Genomic DNA, 24,020 nt, shown 5'->3' on the forward strand with positions numbered 1-24,020 from the left:
GGGCAGTCCTTACTCAATAGGGGCATCCAGTGGCATATTACAATGAGACACTTTTAGACACAGTTTGGAAGTATCCCACTTATGACAAAGAGATGTATTCCATTATGCAGGCCTACTGACAATGAAAGCATTGCATTTTGGGGAAGGAAATGGTCATCCACACAGACCACCGACCCTCACAGTTCATATAAACGCAAGGGAAGTTGCAAAATGATCTCCATCAGAAGTGGTCCACATACCTGCAACAGTTCCATTTGAATATCAAGTACAAGAAGGGAAGCACAAATAATGTTGCAGACTGCCTCAGCCGACCACCGATCATGGCGTTAACCACCGTGCTCAACTCTTGTGGGCACGAGACTTCTGATTGGCCACTTCTCTACAAAAGTGACCTAGAATTCGACCACACATACCATACGCTCTTGGAGGGTCAACAAGTTCCAGATTTTCACCTCCAGGATGCTTTGTTATGCCATCTAGGACACCTTTGTGTTCCTTCAAGCGAGCGTGCAAAGATGATTTGGGAAGCACACTACTGTGGGGCCGCTGGGCATTTCGGGGTTGAGAAAACGGTGCCAGTATTGTAGAAGTATTTCTATTAGCTGAATCTTTGACAAGATGTCGGGAAGTACATCAGATCCTGCAATGCTTGTGCCATTGCCAAACCGACCATCAAAAAGCAAGGTCTCTATACTCCGCTGCCTACCCCTAGTCGGCCTTGGGAATCCATCTCCATGGATTATATATCAGGCCTTCCTTCTACTAAGCATGGCAATGACTGTTTTTTTGTAGTCGTTGATAGATTCTCGAAGATGGCCATTATGGCGCCTTGCAAGAAGAGTATCACAACAAAAGCCACTACTAAATTCTTCTTTGAATGAGTTTGGGTACACTTTGGGATCCCATAGTCTATCATCTCAGATCGGGACAACGGGTTCCTCAGTACATTTTGGTCCAGCCTTTGGTCGGTGCTGGACACCAAGCTCACTAAGTCCACAACTTTCCATCCCCAAACTGATGGCTAGACAGAGATCGTCAACAGGATGATCATACACATTCTTCACATGTACAACTCAAAGCATCCCCACACATGTGATGAGAGCCTCCCCTATGTCCAACGCAGCTACAACTGGGCTCTCCACAACTTGACTGGCCACATCCCTTTTCAGGTGGGCTTGGGATTCCAACCACTATGTCCCATTGATGTGGCCATACCATTTGCAGTGACTCATGCAAATTCAACTCATGTCCTGTCCGAAGCCGACAAGGGAAATAACTTCAATGAGCACATTCAACACATCTGCCAACAGGTCCATGACATTTTGGACAAAGCCAATTCTAATTTCAAACAACGACATGATCAACATCGGGTGCCACACAAGTTCCAGGTGGGCGACAAAGTTTGGCTACATTTGCAGAAGGAGCGCCTCACTAGGCCCCACTGCAAGATTCGCCCGCTTCGATATGCACCATACACCATCACCAAGGCTGTGGGAGATAATGCTTTTGAGCTCAACATTCCCTCATTCCTTGGCCTACACCTAGTGTTTAATGTGGATCGCCTTCGACCATACTTTCCACCATTACTGGACACATCCAACATTGCATAACAACTCACACCAACAGAGTTAAATCCAGACTGCATGGAACAAGCTGCGGCTGATCGGATCATGGACACGCATATTAAGAACACTTGCCAGCAGAATATCCAAATGTATCGAGTTGTCAAAGCTGACTAACTCCTGCACTAAGGAAAATGGCTCACTAGGGACCAAGTTCAGCAGAAGTTTCCTCATCTCATGAAGGAACTCAACGCAATGGAGACCATTGCTTCCTAAGGGGGGAGGAATGATCCAGGTGGATATTGGTGGCCACCCACCTATTCCACTTGGACCCCCACCATTGTTTCTTTCAATTTTTTTGTTTCCTTAATTGTAGCACAATTTATTATTTTTGGCAGTTTTCTAGGTCCTGAACTTTCATTGAAATCATGTTTTTGGTTGTAGTCCTTGGAGAGATCTTTCCAACGAGGTATATGCACATCAAATGGAGATAATATGACCAAGTTACGATCCCGAGAAGTTGGCTGCCCAACTAACCCCAACGGGGCCCATAAACTCTTGGTGTTACATCTCCTCAGGTTAAGGTTTTGGTTGTTTAGGGCTTTCTCTTATTGCTCAATAATAAAAAGGCCCTTGAGCCTCATTGTAACTCAGTTCAGAGGCATGTAGCCGCTACATCTCTTCTTGTAGATAAGCTACCATCGCCTGAGCTAGTCCCATTTCCATTCTGTTTGCAAACATATTTCATTATTTGATATTAATGAAAGGAAGTGTTATTTCTATTGCATCTTTGTATTTGTGGTTATATCTGTAATTTGTTGCGTTCCTGTTTAAATTCGGATCAATGACTTTTCTAACTAGAATATTCACTATAAATAGGCATAATATTTGAATCCTTAAAAAATTCCCTGGCTCAAGAGAATGTTCCTCAAAGGGGAGGGGTTTGTGACAGCCCTTGGGTAATACCACCCTCATTGTAAACCTTGTAATTATGTAATCCTAATGAAAAACAGGCCCATTGGGACACAAATTCTAGAGCTTGAGAAAGGAGAACACTTGGGATTTAGGGAAAACTTGATTATTTTCTTAGATCCATGGAAGGTTGGTAGAGGTGCCATTAAATGAGGCTAGTTATAACAATTAATGGGGTACGAAAGAGGACAAAGAGTCCATACTTCTTTCGAGAAGTTTGCAAGGTAGAAAAAGACAAAAATTAAAGAAGGGGATGGGTCGCGTTGGCAAGTCTGACAGGTTAAGTCAACCAATAGGAACATGGGTTTGGAAGCTAACACAAGAAATCCCCACAACCAACCAAAAAGACAATGATGGTAGGGCAAAGAGGAAGAGAAGGAGTCAAAATGGTTATGGGGGGAGTATTAAATATCATCACAACAGAGCTCATAAGGGAGTAAAAACATTCCGTCATGAAGGGTGGTGGAAAAAATAGAACCACAAGAAGATAAATAGAGCCAATGAAAAAGGAATAAGGAAAATATTTGAGCACAATAGAGAAGGGAAAACAAAAGCTCGATGTTGCGACATGAGTCAAGGAGAAAGAAGTCATTCGGTTGAACATCAAAATGTTGGAAGAACATCTCTTAGGTGAGGGCATAGTCTCTGGATTCCCTAGATAGCTGGAGGGTGGAGATGGATGATCTTTGGATTCCCTTGATAGCTAGGGTGGAGGCCTGTCTCTTGGATTCTTGGTAAGGAGAGTTCTGAAGCTTCCTTTATTGTTTTATGGTTCTTGCAATGCATTTTGGATTCCTAGGCTTGGGTGGAACTACTGTGTATGCTTATGTTGTTTAGGGTTGTGGTTTCCACCTCTAGATTCGCTTGTGTTGCTAAGGGTATAGATGTCAATATCTGGATTCCCTTATTTGGTTGGTGGGTGGAGATTGGGAGGTCTATGGATTCTCTATTTCAGTTGGTTGCATTGAGTAGCTGGTGGGTGAAGACTCAGAGGTCTTTGGATTCCTTTTTTCCACTGGTTGCATTTATTAGCTAGTGGGTGGACTGGGAGGTCTTTGGATTCATTGTTTCAACTGGTTGCATTGAGTAGTTGGTGGGTGGAGGTGTTTGGGGTTATCTAGAGTCCCTGTTTCAGCTAACCATTTTGGTTTATCCTTTTAGCAATCCTCTTCAAACTCTAGAATCTGGCTCGGGGGTGATTGGCTGCAAGAAAGAATATAGTGCAAACCAATCTAAGGTTGGGTGGAGAGTTGAAGTACCACTCCCAGTTGTCGACCACTTGAACATAATAAGATAAGTCACTTGCTTATGTACTTGACATATTGAAAGGATGAATATTGTTGCTATGATGATTCATACATGTATTAGCACTGTTAATATAGGAATATGTTGTTCCTTTCTGTCTACGATGAGATGTTGTATGTATGCATGTAATTCTCATGGTTATGAAGGGCATAGGGGCCTTGTGCGTTAAGCTAATATGTTCATGATGTGTAGAGTTGATCGCATGGTCCCATGTGATTGTAGAATGTGGTCGATTAAGCCGTTACAATGTGTGAATTCCATTGTCTAGTTACTAGTAATCTAGTTGATAGTGGAGGAAGCTAGTGTGGCTTCACCTTGAGTCGACCAAGGGGTATTCAATATTCTACGACTGGTTGATGCTTGAGTAGAGTTGATAAGTTGTGACTTATGTATGGTGGGAAGGAGTCAAATTTCCACAATGAGGACTTAGTAGCTAGTGTGGGGCCCTGGTGGGAGGACCCAAATTGTTGGGCACCGAATGCATCCAAGGGTCACTGACCAATGAGGTAGTGGTTTGACCACATTCACACATGTAAAGTTGAATGCGTAGCGCGGAGGTCCCTAAAGAGCATGGGATACATTCTTTGTTGTTGGCCTAGACAAAGATTTCGATTGGCTGTCAACTTTAAGTTCTGCTGGCCTAGATTAGGGTACTGTCTAGTCGAGGTAAGTCAACTGGTTAGGATCCGATTGGTTGTCTAGCTGAAGTAAGTCGATTAATCGGGTGAGGTCGGCTCCATGACGAAGGCATGCTGGAAGGAGTCTGCAGATAGATAAGTTGTGAATAGTTTGGGCTTGTGCAAAAGCCTAAAAAGAAGTTCAGGAAAAACTTATAAGTCGAGGAACACTTGTAAAATAGGTCGACGATCACCTGTGGCCCGCTAGGTCAGGGGGTTGAGATAGAAAGCTAGACCTGGCAGGTCGAGATCAAAAGTGAGTCACCCGTCAACTAGTCGGGAAGGGTCTGATTGTTGTGGTCGGGTCGGTCGACCCTGGGAGTAGGCCGAGTCAATGATCTAGATGGGCTCATTAGCCTACCGGCTAGGTCGAGGTTATAACTTCATCCAATGTTACGCCTAATGTTTTTGGTGAAATGGGCCAACTATTGACCATTCACAATCGTGATTGTTCTATGCGGGTTCGACCACGGTGACAACGTAGACATGTGGGCGACATGTAAGAAGCTACATGGGTGACAAAAAGGGGCCATCATTGATGTGGCAAGTTATTGGCCCTAACATTGAATTACCATATTTGTCGATTCTTAAATAAGGTTGGATCCAGCTTTATATCACCAAGAAGGTCTTGATGAGACAAATGTGATGGTAATGTTTGTTTATAGTCAAAGAAGTTGAAGGAATGAGGATTTTTATGATGCCATTCCTATGACAAAATTATGGAGGCTAGGTTAGGTGAAAGTAACACCCTCCACTGAGCTGGTATAGTCTAGGTGGTGGGTGTTGGGGGGGGGGAATGTTACAATCCTCATCAAATTCTGGTTATTAAGTCTATTTGAAATTGTAAATTTGAATCATTAAAATAATTATTTACAACATAAAAAAATTAGTTCAACACTTTTTAATGGTCCCATTCTATTTTTTTTTTTTTTAATGATTCATATAATTGAGGGGATTTTAGTTAGTGTTATCTATGTGGTTGCCCACCCACTTATGGTGTCCATGATCAACTAGAGCTACAGGTTTAAACCCAATATTGTTTTCCTTGATCGACTCTTCTTTGGTTGGTGAATGGATGGAATGGGTGGGTACTACCCCTATTATAATAAGGGCAATTAGGTAGGATGCCCTAATGAAATGTTTATTTGAGAGATATGTAAATGGAAAAATAATAACTTTTTGAAATGAAACTGGTTTTTATGGTAAGCTTGAAGAAATGTAGTTATGATGATGCTTCTTCCCTATAGTGAGGCAATGTGGAAAGTAGAGCATGAATGCGATGAGAGATAATTCCTTTTTGACCCAAGAAAACACAAAAAGGAAAAAGTAATTTATGGACTACCCAAGCTATTCTTGACTTTGGTGAAATCTCATCTCTATACTAATGTTTCTAGTCCGAATTAATACCCAACACTAAATGCTTCCTTCACAGTGGGTAAAACCCAAAAGCATCTATGATCACAATGAGAGTCCCACCTGCAATAATTCATTCCATTGATTTGTGAATAAAAGAAACCAACAAAGGAAGTCAATTCAATTTTTATAATCCAAAATGCTTTTTACAAAATTCTAAATAAATTTTTTTATTTTTGAAGTAATAAAAAAGTTATTTTTATTAAATATTTTTATTATGACATAAAATAAACAAAATCTATTAATTTAATTAATAATTTAAAGTAAATCTATTAAATTATTCCTAATGAGTTTTGCCTCGGGCTTTACTTGGAACAACCTAGATCCATCTTAACTCCGGATCTACCAATCTCTAAGAGGGATCACATATTTTTTGAGTTTAAAAGAGGTTTGTATCTCAAGAGATTTGATCCCTCTAAGAGCTTGGTAGATCCACAATTAAAATAAATCTAGGCTGGTTTAATTTCCTCCTTTAAATAAACTATATTCCACATAAATACCATGAGTTCTCTAGCTAAAAAACGACCCATAGACCAAATCAAATTTCCCTATTTAAAATTATTTTTATTTTATTTTGATCCTATAAAATATTTTAAATATTTTAATTTTTTATTTTTATAAATAAATTTTGCAATATGCAAAATCTCATGTATCCCATGGAATTTTGGCATCGCTTCCGCAAAAGTGATTTCAAAAAGTTTTTGTTAACAAAAAAAAGTGATTTCTGTACATTTAAAAAAGAAAAGAACACTCACTACTGCTCATCAAAAGCACCTTATAGCTTTTCGATGAAATATGCGACCTTCATAAATCAATAATTTAATATTCGAGCAAAAGTAGCCGGGGAATGAAGTCTTAGATTCGTTAATCACATTTCATTGTCTATTCAAATGAATGACCCGGGGTTTGGGTTTAGAAAGTAAATCGATCACTCAAATGGGCTCTGTGCAAAAAGCACTTGCATCACGCTTAAGGCTCAAACCCTTCTGTATAGTTTTGACTGTTATCTGAAATTTACATTCGGGATTTAAAAACATCACATTCTATTCTTATGCTGTTCTGATTTATTTCCCTACATTCTACGGATTTGTCAGCCTAGACGATCATGTCATTATTAAGCCTCGTATGTGCTCTGTAAAGTTGCATTCCGAGCAAATATCAAATTCGCATGGCTCAGTCTGTATATTCGTCATGGTCCCTGGATCCTTGTCAACTATCCTCATGGGTCGAATCTCCTCATTTCCAACCCTCTGTCGCCTGCCAGAAACTTCCATCCGTTATAAACCCACGTTCAATATCTTTAGGCTTCGCAATCAGAAGAGGGTCTGAAGGAAGAAAAGCAATGGCTTCGTATGCAGGCATTCGTCGGGGTCCTGGAAGCTTGTCGATGGCAAAAGGGCTTGTAGCAGAGGAGGAAGAAACAAAGCATTCCTTAGAGGTAATGCTATTCTCATCCTTTATTGTGAACACAACGCCAACTCTACGAGAAGAAAAACCAGGAAAACCCCTGTGTCTTTCTCTCAACAATCTAACATGCTTGTTGCAAAGGGTATACTGTGAAATTTTGTACTTCAAGCCACCTATGTTTATCATTGCGGATCAGGAAGCTTTTTTGCATATATAGAAGAGTTCTTCTATATATTGGGCTACAACTTACATCTTTATCTCCCTTCTCATCAGTGTCTATTTGCATTGCCTTTCTGCACCAGCATTTTACAGAAATCAGTGTGCTACCATCTTTCTTGTTTAGTTACTGATATCGTTTTCACTGCTTTAGACAAAATTCGCATTATTTGGCTGCGGTTATTAGATAGAATGATGTCCCAAATATTGAGCGTGGAGCTGATAATTTGTTCTTGTCAATTGTCAGAAAAATACCTGGCTTCATAAAGACTCTGGGGACCTTGAGCTGTCTGAGTTGACGGCGATATCACCTCTAGACGGACGATATGCAAGCAAAGTTAAGGAGTTGAGACCTATTTTAAGTGAATACGGTCTTATTAGGTATCGTGTTATTGTTGAGGTATTTCCACTCCTATTCAGGTTGTTCTATACTGCGTTTATACAACTCAAACCCTGTCTTATGTTCTTGCTTATGCCATATTCGTTATTATGTTTTCCTGCTTTAGCCTGATATGTGAAGTTGTAGTGGGTCGTGCAGTTGTTTAAAGGTGTTCTCTATATTTACCTAATGAATTGTCAGCCCATAGATAAATGCTGCTTTGCTATGGACCTCTTAAAAGAGTTTGAAATTAGCTTTCATTATTAGCCAAAAAAGAGCTACAATTACAAGGCTATATTACAATAAAAGAAAGTGCTGCTAAAGGCAGGCTACCAGCTGTCATAACCATTAACAAAAGAGGTTATTACAATAACTGACAAAAAGTACCACTTAAGCATCACAATTACAAAATCCACTCTAACACAATGCGCAGAGTCCATAAAATCATCATAAAATATAGCCATCTGGGTAACCAAACCTAAGAATGTATCAAAAATGTGCGGGTGAACACTGCTCACCCACTTGTTGGTTTGTATTGATCATGGTGGAGTCGAGACCATCCAGTTTTTAGCTGGTCCCTAGGGGAGCAGGAGCTCCTATCCATTGATAATGATCATCTACTCTACCTAGCCACAGACTGAAATGGCCAGATTGACCATGAATTTTTGTCTTTGCGTGATGGTCCCCTTTAGAGGTGGCAGGGACTGTCGTGAGTAGGTATCGTCCTGCAGCTTGCCATGTTGGTCATGGCACAATCCTTGTGATTTCTTTCCCTTCTAAAGATCAAGCCTTTTCCTTGTAGCACCGTGCTTACAGTGAATTGGCATTGCCCTAGTGTCTGATGACGTTGCAGAGGTGCTCTACTTCCATGTTTAACTTCTCTGTCTAGTTCTGAATCTGCATGGCCTAATCTGACAAAATGGCAAAACAGTTAATGAAAGAAAATGACTGTTGGCCATGATGATATCAATGAATACTATTATTGTATTCTATCCAGATATAAAATGTCAATTCTTAACAGTTTCCATGCATTTTGGAAAGAAAAAGAAATCCATAATCATCTCCTAAGACAGCCTAAAGTAAATTGAGAGCGGTGATTCTCTTAGAGGGTCAAAGGTCCTCTATCAAGTGCCATAGTATATGGGCTTTTGGAAATAAGCGGAAGAAATGAAGGAAGGTTTCCTCCTAATTGCAGAATGTATATGGAGGAGAAACAATTTTCATTTTAGCTGAAATCCTATGGCCGAGACTTGCAATATGAGAGACTAGGCAAATAAGGATTTTTTGGACTCAACTGGACCTTTCAAGTATTATTTTTCTGCTCAGCCAAGTAGTCAATTTATAATTGTACTCCATTTTCATTTAGCTTGTCCTTAAATTCATCTGACACAACTATTTTTAGATTTCCTTATTGATATTTGCACTTTATCTTGGCCCACTCAATCTAATCCAATAAGTAGCCAAAATGATGACATCATAGTGATGTGAGGCCATTGGGGGGCCATGTTGAGTTCTCTAATTGCCAAGATGAGAGAGAGGGCTCCATAAATGATGCATAAGGGGATGGCCCCTTGATGTCCATATAAGTCATCATGTGGTGCTCCAAAGTGGATTTGGGGCACAAACACTGGTCTCATGGGTCTCTTGATGAAGGATAAGCCGGTAGATTGCTCCAGGTGAGGGTACTGATGATGGTGCTTGCCCTCCCATGTCTCAAGGATGAGACAAACCTCCTCTGGGCCTTGGATCAATTGCCAAACTGTGTGTACATTGCTAAGCCGACTGGGGTAATGCTATTCCAAGTGCATGATCTCGTGAATAATGTGGGGCAATGAACAAGCTATTGAGAGCTATGTCACAGGGTTCGCGAACCCAAAAAAAAATTCAAATTCGTTCGGCGAACTTGATAATCGAACCTCAAAGAATTCGAACCTCAACGAATTCGAACCTGAAGGCAAACCTAAAGACGAACCTGAAGCCGAATTAATTTTTTTAATTCTTTTTTGTTGTTTGAGGTTGAGTTCGAGTTGCTTTTGTCAGTTTTTTTAAGGTTTATGAGAAAAACCATGGGAAACACATGGTTTTCTCTTGTTTCTCTTACTGCCACTTAGTTTCCCATGGTGTCCACTGGTTTGGCTTTATTTACCATGGTTGTCGATATATTTTCACAAGCCAACTTCAGTTTGAGTTTACTCGCTCTATTGTGCTTAGTGTTGCCGTTGTGTGTTGTATTGTTTGCAATTTCCTGAATTCAATTTCTAGATGCTGCTTGTCCCCGTCGCCTGGAGCGCGAAGTGAATAGTGGTCGTGATTTGTGGCTCGTGGGTGCTCACTACTACTCATATAGCTTTATTGATTGATTTTGATTTTTTATTATTTTATGTCATATATATATGTTGAAAAATATGTATAGTCGAACTTAATGTCGAACCTCATACGAACCTCATCGGAAAATTCGAATTCGAATCAAACTTAATCGTTGTTGAACTCGAATTCAAACCCGAACCGTGTGACATAGGTTGAGAGTGTCTGTGAGATTGAAATAACGGTCTATCACATAATGGAGTCCCATGGTTGTCAACGCATCCCCTATAAGTGTCAATATGATCCTCTGGTGGGCTTGGGCCGCAGTTAAGTTGCCCAACCCCAGTTAAATAATTGGTAGAGTTTTTCTCCCACACATACCCCAAAGTTAGAGTGGGGCTTGATGGTAAGGTCTTTGGTGAGTCCAAGTGTTATTAACTCTATGTAAAATGTTGTACTAGATCATTTGTCAAGTGTTTTTAGAATTTAGTTGTCCAGAGGTTATTTCTTAATTGTTAAATTTCCCCTTTTGATGGGATGTCTATGTAATATTTGATGTAAAAGGTGTTGTCTATAGAAGTTATAGGAGGTATGAATGCTTAATTTTACACCTTAGCTCCTATAATTTCTACCTAGACACACTTTGAGGGTGGAAAATATTTGTAAACCCCACTTGAGTCATTTGTTTTATTTTTTGGCAAAAAATGCCAAAATAATTAACCGGAAAAATTGTCAAAAGATGAAAATGAGAGAAAATTAAATTCTCTCCAAGTGGAAAAATGATTAAAAATTGATGAGGACCCTTCCAAAAAGGAATCAAGTCAAAAAATGAGAAAGGTCACATTTTCAAGGCAAAAAAATCCCACTCAAAAATTCATTGGGTTAGAAAGAAAACATTTTCTCAAGGAAATTGATTTTTTTGGTCTAGGTGGTTATTTTGAATGAGAGAATTTCGAGAAATTAATTTTTGAAGATTTTTGAATCAAGGCCGTGGGGTTTCTTGAGGTTTGGTGCAAGTCATTCATCACTGAAGCTTGCCATTCATTGTCTTGTGCCTTCCTTCTAGGTATTTGATCACTTTAGGAGTGATTGTTGTTGTATATGTTGCTAATCTTCTTTGTAATCTCCTTAAGGTGATGGAAGATCCTTTCTAACTGTCTAAGAGGCTTCTTCTTCATTGTAAGTTAATAATAAAATTGATCTTCTTGCTTGAAGGGAGCTTGGGATTCAATCCCATGATATCCCCCTCCTTATTTAAAAGGGAGAAGCCATCATCTTTTTAGTTAGTTGCTCTTGTTTTGGTACTAACCCTTTTCTCTTGCTCTCATATTGATTAGATAGAATTTCAGTGATATCAAAGGTTAGATCTAGTCTTGGAGTTGCATCTTCTTATTTTATTTTGTTAGCAATCTCATTTGCCATTATCTATTTGTGCTTGCATCATGTAAATTTTCACTTGTTTCCATTGTCATATCATATAAGTGAAGAACATCCTAATAAGCACTATAACTAAAGGCACTTGATATTGTTTCAATGAGAAATTCTTTAAAGTGCTTCATTGGTTTACTCTTGGAATCTTATAATCTTGTGCTCTAAGGGATATTTCATAACCTTGGTTATAAGTGATTTAACATCTCTCACATTGAAGCATATTCCAATAATTGTAGCTCTTTGAAACTCTCTAATCTTATCGTCATTGTCATTTGCATTATCATCTTAGATCTAGTTTTTGCATTCCTAAAAGCTACCTCCAAACGTAAGCTTGGTTGATAGAAGGTTAGGACCATCTTCTTCACATCCAATTTGAGAAGCTTGACCCTTGCTCAATGGTTAAAACGGGTGACCTTGCGGTTTTCTTATGGGCAATGCCTTGTAGGAAGTTGGAATGGAGGCACTTTGGTTGTTAGAACTCCTGGGTATCTATCGTTAATGAGATCTTAGCCTCCTTCCCTAATAGTTCTTTCTATAGACGAGGAGAAGGCCTTCACCTTTAGTATAGACATATAATTAAAATTAACCAAGATCTTGCATTTCACATAGATAGATCTTGTATTCATTGCATTCATTTTGCATTTCAATTGATCATTATAATTGGAATTGTGAGTTCAATCTATAATTGCAAGTTTTACATTAAGGCACTGGTCCCTTATTGTTGCATCTTGAATGTCATATTGATCTAATTAAATGTATCTTACCTCACGTTGCTCAAATATAATAATCTAATTTTAATTCAAGTTACTAAGAGAAGTGATTGCCTTGCCCTTAGATCTCCTAGACTTGTTGTTTCAACAAGTTTCCCCTTAAGTTTTCTGTCTTTAGGGACTACCCCCCTTAGCTTTCCTAGGAGAGAGCCTACTCTGAGTGTTGTGCCATAAAGACTATACCTTGTGGGGTTGGAAACTTTTCCCACACTAAGGTGTATATCTTAGGCGACAACACCTCCCTAGGTAAGGGGGGCTAATAAACAACACTATTAGGTGTTCCCAACCCCTAAAGGGATTGAGATGTCCAAGGTACATGCTTCAAGGGGTAGGGGTGATGTGGATGATGATGAGGTGGATTGGGACACAGGGGTCGTAGGGCCAAATGCCATGGGTTTAAGGGTGGTAATAATGAGGGATGTCCACACATTTGGGTGTATAGACGTAGGAGGGAGCAATCGTGGTACATGAGTTACCTCGACATTTGTTTTTCCACCCTTCTTCATTTGTCTTTTTCCCTTTCTTAATTTTTCTTTATTATAAATGCTCGGAGTTCTAGGAGATGAGAGCATGCTGTGTATAATATAAGCAATTATTACCCCCTTAAGGTGGGGCAACTCATCGCCTTTTAAGGGTTGGGACGTGCATAGGTTCCTTAATGATGTGGGGGTACTCATGGGGTCCTAGGAACTCGGGTGATGGCTATAATGAAGGGGTAGAGCTCATGTTTGGCTTTTGCCTAGGCGCTAATATGATGTCCCAACCCTCTTTTGCATTTTGTGATATTATTTTCTTTTGTATGTGGCCATGATATGCTTTTAATCTTTTTTTTTAGCTGCATCAACCTTTGGGGAAATGTTCAAGGCCCAACCCAAACATGTGGACCTTGTTGAGAAATCAATCTTGGTAGAAATTAGGGTTTTGATTACTCTTTTCTTGATAATTGCTTGTGATTATTTGTTGGCCTTGAATTCTTTATTATTTCTTCTTTCATCAAGCAATTACTAATTTATAAATGTTAGGATATTCCGACACAAAGGAAATAGTTAAGTATAACTTGGTCTAGTGTAGAGTTAGGTAAAGTGTGTTTCTTTACTATGTACTTTTGTAACTTACAATCCGACGATCATGATATGTAGTGATCCGACGGTTCATTCTTTCCTCGATATTACCGACATTTGATCCGTGGCTTAACACCCGATTGGTCCATGATCTCTATTTAAAGAGCATGGAGGGTCATTTGTAGGTTAACTGTTCATGAGAGAAGCTTACGTAAAATTTCATTATTTTATTAATAAATTGCCTGAAGTGGCCGCGTTGGCTCAGGCCTTGGATTGTTTCCCTCTTTGAGGGTTTTAACCACGTCAAACATACTGGTGTATTGATCTGTGATCTGTTTGTGAGCGGTGTCCTTTGGTGTTTTGTCTGAGGAACTTACCCTGTAAATTCGTACATGGTATCAGAGCTTGGACCCAGGTTCGATTCCCCGAGTTGCGTTTGAGGGGGGTGTTGGAAAAATCACCGCACCTCTATAGAATCCGTAATTTCCACCGTGGAGATCCTAGTTACTATTTGTAACGTTTACCAATACTTGCGGGTTTTGGTGTAATGGCAAACCTCCACATGGTATCAGAGCAATTTGAGGGCCGCGTCCGTTGGTGATCCAAATCTGAAGGTGGTAGAACTGCATCTAACTTCCATTTCCTAGATCTACTGTTTCTGACAACTTTCGCGCCGAGAGGACTGCTCTATTGTGTTAGGAGCATCTGTTCCAGTGAAGAACCCCTTTCATTTCATGCGAAAAGGTTTCTGGTAGCCCTAGCTACGTCATTTTTAAGATCTGGAAGTATACAATGTTTATTTGCAGTTTCTAGTTATTTTCTCTCTATTTATTATTTCGATTTATTTAGCTTCTTTTTTATTACCGGATCTATACCTTTCATTTCTGCGTATGCTCTTTGCCCTGTGATTTTGTGCGATCTGGGCAAATCAGAAATAGAGAGGAAGGATTTTTCTCATGCGTATGCTCTTTTCCGCTGCGCTTTAGTGTGATCTCGGAAAATCAGAAACATTGAGGAAAATATTTAGTTTCTGGGTAAAGGTAACTTCAAACCGTAAGGTTTGTTTTTTTTGTATGTCCGTGTTGGGTTTTGTGTTTTTTTGTTTTGTAGGGAAAAAGAGCTTTCTCAAGCAAGCACGCAATCCAAAGCTTTAGTGACTTTAAAAAAAAAAAAAAACACACCCCCCCCCTCCCTCCCCTAAACTTTTAGTTTAGCTCACTTGGTCCAAAGCTAATTTATGAGAGTAGAGGTCTTGAGTTCAAGTCTCCTTTTTGTTGAGTTAATTAGATTAAGTTTGGAAATGAGGCGGATTTTTTTTAACATTATCATTCATTTCCGCACATTCCCGCACTTAGTCGGCATCTTCATCAACTTTTCTTCAAAAAGCCATAACTTCTTCATTCGGAAGCCATTTTCAGAGCCATTTTTTTGAACCAGCCTAATTTTTCGAGATATTTCCATTGGAACACTTAGTTTCAGCATATATAGCTTCAGTTTCTGTTAAAATGGAAAGTCCATGCCAAGTTTTTCTTGATAGCACCAACTACTTCCAATGGTGGTCCTACATTGTGGATTTACTTAGAAGTAAAGGTCTTTACAGAATAGCAACAGAACAAGAAATCAAACCAGAAGATGAAGATAAGGCAGCTAAATGGGAAAATAGGCAAGATCAAGCACGTGGGTTGATAGGGATGTCTATTTCTCCAGATCTTAGATTCCATATTGCAGAACTTGATACTCCTGATGAAGCATTGAAACAGATTACTAAAGTTTTTGGAATAAAAAATGAACTTAGAGCCCATCAGCTCGAAAATGAGTTGCTTACATTGGACCCCAATAATTTTTCTTGCATTGAAGATTTTTTGTCCAAGTTCAAGACCCTTAGACTTCTCTTGGAAGGTGTTAAGGTTAAGAAAAAAGATAGTAACCTTATCTATTCCATTCTTACTAAGTTGGGACGAGTCTACTCTGTGTTTGTTTCCACCTTCCATTCTACAAGAGAAGCCTTCATTTCTCAAGGACAAGACTACAAGTCCCCATCCTTTGATTCTTTTTGTGATTCTTTAATAAGAGAACAAGAAAAACTCTTACACCTTGGTCTTCTTAATCTTGGAAACTCTTCTAAGAAAGTGTTAGCCGCCCAGCAGCAACCAAATTCAAAGAATCCTAAGAAGTTGTATCCTAAAAGGAATGGTCCTAAACCAAACAAGGGTCCTAAGCAATTTTAGCCTCAAAATGAAAAATTATTTCAACAAAATGATAAGGCAAATAAAAACAAAGGGAAGAAGACTGATAGACATTGCCACTTTTGTAATCGAGATGGCCACCTAGAATCCAAATGCTTTAAGAAGGTGGAAGCCTTGGAAGCAGCAATGAAGAAGCATAACATCCATTTGGAGCACTCTTCAACTTCAACTCCATCTTCAGGAATGGCACTTTCTGCATGTGGTTGTCAAGCATCTCGGTCTGGCTATGCACTAAATGTATTTTCTTTCTCTCATTTTCATGAGTGGCTTATTGATTCTGGAGCTTCTTATCACATGGCCAAAAACAAAGCCATGTTTTCTTCTTTAAATGATTGTAACACCAAAAATATATATGTTGGTGATGATAGATCTCTTAGTGTTGTAGGGATTGGGACTGTTCATATAGACAATGGTCAATTTAATGATGTATTATGTGTTCCAACCTTATCTTGCAACCTTCTATCTGTATATCAGATAACTCATTCAGGTGAAGGTAAAATCGTTGAATTTTCACCTCATGATGTTGTAATTAAGGACCTAAGAGATCCTAGACAGATTTTAGCTACTGGCATTGCTGATGATTCTACAAGGTTGTATAAGTTTCACAACTTTGGGTCATCAAATCTTCCCTCGGTATTTGTTGCTCATAATGATGAAGCGAGCAAACTTTGGCATGAGCCATTTGGTCACTTAAACTATCGCTCCCTTCATAATCTATGTAAAGAAAATATGGTGACAGGTCTTCCAATGGTATCTTGCAGAGATGGTGTTTGCTCCGGATGTGTACTCGGAAAACATTATCGGGACAGTTTTGAAAAACGTGCCTCTTGGCACGCCTCAGCCCCTTTACAGCTTGTGCATAGTGATTTATGTGGTCCACTTCCAGTTGTTTCATTCTCTGGCTACAAGTATTTCTTAACTTTCATTAGTGATTTCTCCAGACGCACTTGGGTATACTTCTTAAAACTCAAGAGTGAATTATTTAACATGTTCTTGGCCTTTAAGGCCTTTGTTGAAAAACAATCTGGACATCAAATTCTTAAGCTAAGATCTGATAATGGCGGAGAATATGTTAACAACAAATTCATCAACTTTTGCACTGAGAATGGAATTCAAATGCAACATACTATTCCATATACTCCACAACAAAATGGTGTAGTTGAAAGGAAGAATCGCACCTTAAAGGAAATGGCTAATTGTATGCTTCAATCTAAAGGACTTAGTCTTAATTATTGGGCAGAAGCAATTAACTGTGCAAATTACATAATAAATCGCACTCCTACTAAGGTTTTAAAGAATATCACTCCAGAAGAAGCATGGAGCTCAATTAAACCAAATGTAAGTCACTTTCGTGTTTTTGGAAGTGAAGCATGGGCCCATATTCCAGATGAGAAACATAAAGCTTTAGAACCTAAGAGTGAAAAATGTATTTTTGTTGGATATTCTAAAGATGTCAAAGGATATAGACTTATTCCACTTAAGTCCAAAAATGTTATCATTAAAAGAGATGTAAAGTTTGCTGAAAATATATCGGCCTACGAGCCTAGTTCGGCAGATGTGCCACCTCTCTCTATCTCTTCTACTTTTGAAAATATTTCTTCTTCAGATGATGAAAGCGAAGATGACAATCCTCCCCCACCTTCTCAGGATCCTCCTTCAGCTCTTCAACTTCCAAAATGGGTCCGTGCTACTCAGGATGCAGCAGGTGATCTTGCCGGTGATCCTACAGATCAGCGACGTACACGTTCTCAGTTCGATAGAGCCTCTTCTTTACTGGCTCAAGCTTCAGCGAATTATGATCCCGACACCTTTGCAGAAGCTTCAGGCCATCTAGATTGGGACGCAGCTATGAATGAAGAATATTGTTCATTATTGGCAAACGATACATGGGATCTTGTTCCTCTACCAAAGGGACGAAAACTTGTTAGATGCAAATGGGTTTACAGAACCAAGTATGGACCAGATGGGAAAGTTGATAAACATAAAGCTCGTCTTGTTGCTAAGGGTTTTTCACAAGTTGAAGGCATTGACTATACTGAAACCTTCTCCCCTGTTGCCAAAATGAACTCTATCCGCCTTGTTCTTTCCCTTGCTGCCTCTTTCAAATGGGAAGTCCATCATATGGATGTTAAATCCGCCTTCTTGCATGGGGACTTGCATGAAGAAATCTATATGGAACAACCTATTGGCTTTATACAAACAAAATCCAGTCTTGTATGTCGGCTTAAGAAATCCCTTTATGGTCTCAAGCAAGCTCCTCGGGCTTGGTATGCCAAAATGGATAGCTTTCTTTTAGAATCTGGCTTTTCTAGGTGTCATTCTAACAATACTGTCTACACCAAGAAAGTGGGCAAGTCTCTTATCATTCTTGTTCTTTATGTTGATGATCTTATCCTCACTGGTAGTGATCCCAACCTTATCAACCATGTGAAGTCCAGCCTTAAAAAGAAGTTTGAAATGACAAACTTAGGACACTTGCATTATTTTCTTGGTCTTCAAGTCTTGCAATCCAAGGAAGGTATTTCCCTTTCCCAATCCAAGTATCCCTGTGATCTTCTATGCCATTTTCACATGGAAGACTGTAAGCCAGCTCCTTCTCCCTTTCAGTCTGGAGCCAAACTTTCAGTCACTTGTACTTCCCCTGAAGTTGATGCTACCTTATAATGTCAACTTGTAGGAAAACTTTTGTATCTAACCCATACTCGTCTTGACCTTTCCTTTGCTGTTGGCCTTGTTGCTCGGTTTATGCAAAACCCACGTGAAAGTCATTGGAAAGCAGCTAAAAGAATACTTCGTTATATTCGAGGTACAGTTCAGTTTGGAATTCATTAGAGTGCCGAAGCATCTCCTCTATTGGTTGGTTTCATTGATTCTGATTGGGCTGGTGACCCTGATGATTGGAAGTCTACTGCAGGTTATGTGTTCACTCTTGGTTCAGGACCTATTACATGGGCTTGCAAGAAACAAGGTGCCATTTCTCTTTCTTCAGCAGAAGCAGAGTATCGTGGTGCCGTAGAAGCTAGTAAGGAAGCCTTGTGGCTTCGTCAGATCCTATCAGAGTTTGGCTTTCAGCAGCAGCATCTGACTACACTTTGGTGTGATAATCAAAGTGCCATTCAACTATGCAAAGATCCAGTCCAACATCAGTGTAGCAAACACATTGAACTGCACATGCACTTCATCAGAAAGCTCATTCATGACCATGTTCTTAAAGTGCAATATTGTCCAACATATGATCAAGTTGCAAACATCTTTACAAAGGCTCTCACAGAGGCGAAGTTTACTAAACTTCGATTTATGGTTGGAGTTCAGGAAGTTGTCACTAAGGGGGGATAGGCTCTAGTGCCTCCTTCCTTCTCCTATTTGTAAATCCTTCAATCCTATCCCAAGTTGTTCTTAAGGGGGGATGTTAGGATATTTCGACACAAAGGAAATAGTTAAGTATAACTTGGTCTAGTGTAGAGTTAGGTAAAGTGTGTTTCTTTACTATGTACTTTTGTAACTTACAATCCGACAGTCATGATATGTAGTGATCCGACGGTTCATTCTCTCCTCGGTATTACCGACACTTGATCCGTGGCTTAACACCCGATTGGTCCATGATCTCTATTTAAAGAGCATGGAGGGTCATTTGTAGGTTAACTGTTCATGAGAGAAGTTTATGTAAAATTTCATTCTTTTATTAATAAATTGCCTGAAGTGGCCGCGTTGGCTCAGGCCGTGGACTGTTTCCCTCTTTGAGGGTTTTAACCACATCAAAAATACTGGTGTATTAATCTGTGATCTGTTTGTGAGCGGTGTCCTTTGGTGTTCTGTCTGAGGAACTTACCCTGTAAATTCTTACAATAAATGTATGAAGATCACAAGAACAAAAGATACAAGATACATTCTTTTAGCCAGGGCAAAACCCCTCTCCTAGGGAAAACCCAGTCAAACTGTTCTTCTTTTTCTTATAGAATCAAGTCAACATAAGACATCCAAGACCCCAAGAACAAGACCAAGACTTCCACCAAACACCAAGTCAACCCTCCAAATTTTCTCCTTTAAAAGAGTCAAGGTCTTCCCAAGTCAACGAAGGTAAAAGTGTCTTTCTTCTGCAACTTTCAAGGTTTCGGCCTCTAACTTCAGTGTTGCAACTCTTGCCCTGCATCTTTTGTTTCTAGCAGCAATAGAAACCCTATAAAATCTCGTACGTGTGCACCGAGTTAGGTCAAAAGATAGTCTTTTTCTCCTTCGCTTGGGTTCTCTTCCTTCTTGCCTTTGCTTGTCTTTTTCTTTTGATTTAGGAGCAGATAGAACTTGCTTCTCAATGGTGTCCAAATAGGTCGAAGTCTCTTCCTATTTATACCTTCTTCAAGGGTCGAATGGGCCTCTTCTAGGCCGACTTCACTGGCAGGGTCGACCTGGTCTTGGGAGTCCAAAATTTACACTTTAATCTCAAAAATAATATTTCTTTCTTGATACAATTTGCCCATAAGGGTCTTATACATGTGACAAATACTCAGATGACTCAATAAACCCTAAAAGCATGAAGAACATGCTTGACCTAGATGATAAATAAAAAGAGCATGAAATCCATGCATCAAAAAATAATTTTCTTTTTCTTCTTTTTCACTTTTACAATAAATATATAATGATATAAGTACAATAACAATTATGAAGATTGAGCATAGTAACATTTCTCAACACTTCCTCTTAACTAGGGAGGTATTCATAATTGTACAAATGATACAAGGATGACCTCAAGTTGAAATGTTCTAAGAAGAGTATCACAACCAACATGTACAATGCCAGGGATCTAGAATCTAGATACTATCTAGGCTAACTGCTAAGGTATCAATCCATCAAGGGATTTAGGTACCATCTAGGCTACCTGCCAAGGTATCAATCCTAAGTATCATCTAGGCTAATTGCCGAGATACCAACTTAACCAGGGATCTCGGTATCATCTAGGCTACTTGCTAAGATACTAACCCTGATAGGGATCTAGGCATCATCTATGCTATCTGCCAACATACCAACCCTAGGTATCATCTAGGCTACCTGCCAAGATACCAACCCAACCAAGGATCTAGGTATCATCTAGGCTATTTGCTAAGATACCAACCCTAGGTATCATCTAGGCTGCCTGCCAAGATACCAACCCAACTAGGGATCTAGGTATCATCTAGGCTACTTGCCAAGATACCAACCCTAGGTATCAACTGGGCTACAGGCCAAGATACCAACTCAACCAGGGATCTAGGTATCATCTAGGCTACCTGCCAAGATACCAACCGTAACAGGGATCTAGGTATCATCTAGGCTATCTACCAAGATACCAACCCTAGGTATTATCTAGGCTACTTGCCAAGATACCAACCCAACCAGGGATCTAGGTATCATCTATAAGCTATTTGCCAAGATACCAACCCTAGGTATCATCTAAGCTACCTGCTGAGATACCAACCCAACCAGGGATCTAGGTATCATCTAGGCTACTTGCCAAGATACCAAACCAACCAGGAATCTAGGTATCATCTAGGCTACTTGCCAAGATACCAACCCTAGGTATCATCTGGGCTACCGACCAAGATGCCAAGTCAACTAGGGATCTAAGTATCATCTAGGCTATTTGACAAGATACCAACCCCTAAGTACCATCATATTGGCTTGTTTAGCCCAATGTACAACAATTCATCATCTCTCCCTCTCAATCAAATAGGAGATCAACTAATCCAATCTTGCTTCTCAAACACTCAAGCTTCTTATGAGGAAGAGATTTAGTCAAAATATCGGCCACTTGTTCATCTATAGTGCTCATCCTGAAGATATAAGCTAATAGGGGAGATCCCATGAGACTAGGGTTGAGGATTAACCCCCATTTAAGGTGAGGGAATAAGGCTACAGTCACAACCCTTCCTTCTTCCAAGTCACTTAATAATCCACACCCAACATGCCCAAGGAAAAAGAAGCATCAACACCCAATCGCACAATGAAAAACATACCTTTAGGATTAGATGGCCCACCTTCAAACATATTCTCTCAACAAATGGGTGAGGGGACATATGACTGGCTTCGGGAGCAAAGATCAACTGTCACAATATATCGGCTACACTAGTGGTTGTCAGGGGCTGTCGACTGAAGACAAATCTAGGAGAAAAATTCTCTATGGGGTCACCCACTGGTGGTGGGTAAAAATATATACACCCTATATGCCTGAGATGTCTCACTGTCACCCATGAAAATTCCCTTTTTAGTTGTGGGCTCCAACTTCTTCTTGTTGTGTTTGGACACATGGTAGTAAAATTTTCCCCTAAGATGCAGGAGTGAGAAATATTGGGCTTCTTAATTGTGAAACCCTCTTCCGTTGTAACTCGTCCAAGCACTTTGTGTAAACTCTTGTTCTGCAGAAATATTATAGTGTTGCATGCCTCTGCCCATAAGAACATGGGTAGCCCGTGGTCATGCAACATGGGCTTGGCGACTCCAACTATGTGTGGTTCTTCCTCTCAGGCACCCCATTTTGCTGAGGGTTATGGGGTGTTCTTGAAGGCATTGGAGACATATTCCCTGCCATTGTCACTCCTCAATGCTTTGATCTTCTTCCTAGTTTGGTTTTCTACCAAGGCCTTAAACTTCATGAACTTGGATAGTACCTCCTCCTCCTTCCTCATAAAGAAGATCCATGTCTTTGGGGAATAGTCATCTATGAAGGTGACATAGTATCTGTGTCTCATGAGATTTGGAGAAGAGAAGGGCCCATATACATTTGAATGTATCAGCTCCAAAATCCCTTTGGTTCTACTGTCTCGACCCTGAAAATCTGACTTGGCATACTTGCCAAGTGTGCACCCCTTGCACACATCTTGTTGATGGAATGCGCACAGTGTTAGTCATGTGGCTATCGATTGAAGGATCTTTAGTGCCCCATGCATTTGTGCCAAAGCTCCCCCACATCTCTGCCCTGAGCACTTCCTAACTTGTTGCTCAAGGTTGTACATGTCTCAACCTGGCAGCCTGTAGAGATTCTTCAGCCTCACACCAATTTGCTTCATGGATCCAGAAGCTAAGTGCTTGAGATAAGTCTTACCTCTGCTAAAGATGACATCATAACTCTTGTCCTCTAGGGTAGCAACAGAAACAAGGTTCCTCTTAAGGCCTGAAACGTAGAGGACATCCTTGAGATGAAGAGAGCTACCAGACTCCCTCTCAAAATTGACAATACCTACTCCCCTAGTCATGTACTTGCCACCATCTCCCAGCGCAATGTGAAACTACATGTCCTTCTCCTTCAGCTCGCTGAAATATTCCTTGTTCCTGGTCATGTGGAAGGACGCTCCAGAATCCATGTGCCATACATGCTGCCTATTGAGCTTGCCATGCAAGCAATCAATGAGAAGTCTTTCTCGAACTGGGAAGAAAACTCATCTACCTCAGATGCAGCCACATGATCCTTACTGGATCCCTTCTTCCGATTAGGACACTAGTGGCATAGTGCTCGAAATAGTGGCAATGGAAGCATTTGATCTTACTTAGATCTTTCTTCTTCTCGCCCTTATGACCGGACTCGACCTTTCCTTGGCCCTTCTTGCCCTTGACTTTGCTGCCTTTGCCTACTAGGGCAAAGTTCTCGTTGTCCTTTGTCTTCACTGATCTTCCAACTCTCATCACTCTTCAGATTTCTTCTTGGGCACAATCACTCCATAACCATTCCCAGTTGGGAATATTCTCTCTGCCACTGACTGTTTCCTAGAAATTCTCCCAAGACTTATGAAGTCCCAGTAGGCAAGACTCACAAAGTCATTGTCTGCTACAGTCTCGCCCACTCTAGCTAGCTCATCTCGAACTTGGGTGAACTTGGAAATGTACGTAATGATGGGCTCTCCTTTGCTGATCCAGATATTTCTTAGCTTGTCCTTCAAAGTGAGCTTCTTGGCATCATTGGAACCTTGATACAAATCTGAGATGGCTTTCCACATCTCGCATGCCATCTTCTTTCCATGGAGATGAGGGATAATATGGTCTTTGACCCCCTCAAGAATGAGCCTCTTGGCCTTGGTGTCATTCTTGTTATGCTAGATCAACTGTTGGACATCTTGAGGTGGAACTATTTAATTCTTTGCAAATTCTAGCACCCCATTATCTTCCAACACCACTGAGATAAGCTTACTCCATGCGCAGAAGTTAGGGGCTCCCTCTAAACAGTGATCTGCCCTCAGTCCTTGGAACGACATACTGCTTATCCAAAAACTGATCTTCAGAACTGTTGTGCAAGCCTTCAACTTGAACTGCGCT

The 24,020-nt window shown here is 40.1% G+C and overlaps 1 protein-coding gene across 2 annotated transcripts in view; it reads left to right on the forward strand.

Moving 5' to 3' along the window:
• Nucleotides 1-6,737: 6,737 nt before the first annotated feature.
• LOC149210090 (uncharacterized) overlaps nt 6,738-24,020 on the forward strand; it is a 289,054-nt gene continuing 271,771 nt past the window's right edge. Inside the window, exons 1-2 of one of the 2 annotated variants that reach the window (XM_089396611.1) lie at nt 6,738-7,367; nt 7,800-7,952. In XM_089396611.1, the coding sequence (XP_089252737.1) occupies nt 7,098-7,367; nt 7,800-7,952 (423 nt within the window). In that variant the 5' untranslated portion in view covers nt 6,738-7,097. The remainder of the gene's footprint in view (nt 7,368-7,799; nt 7,953-24,020) is intronic. The other variant, XM_089396612.1, reaches the window with a different exon arrangement.

This window comes from Pinus tabuliformis, chromosome 1_2, assembly GCF_031772625.1.
Source record: "Pinus tabuliformis cultivar Carrire ecotype Pingquan chromosome 1_2, CPIR1, whole genome shotgun sequence".
NCBI classification, from domain to species: Eukaryota; Viridiplantae; Streptophyta; class Pinopsida; order Pinales; family Pinaceae; genus Pinus; species Pinus tabuliformis.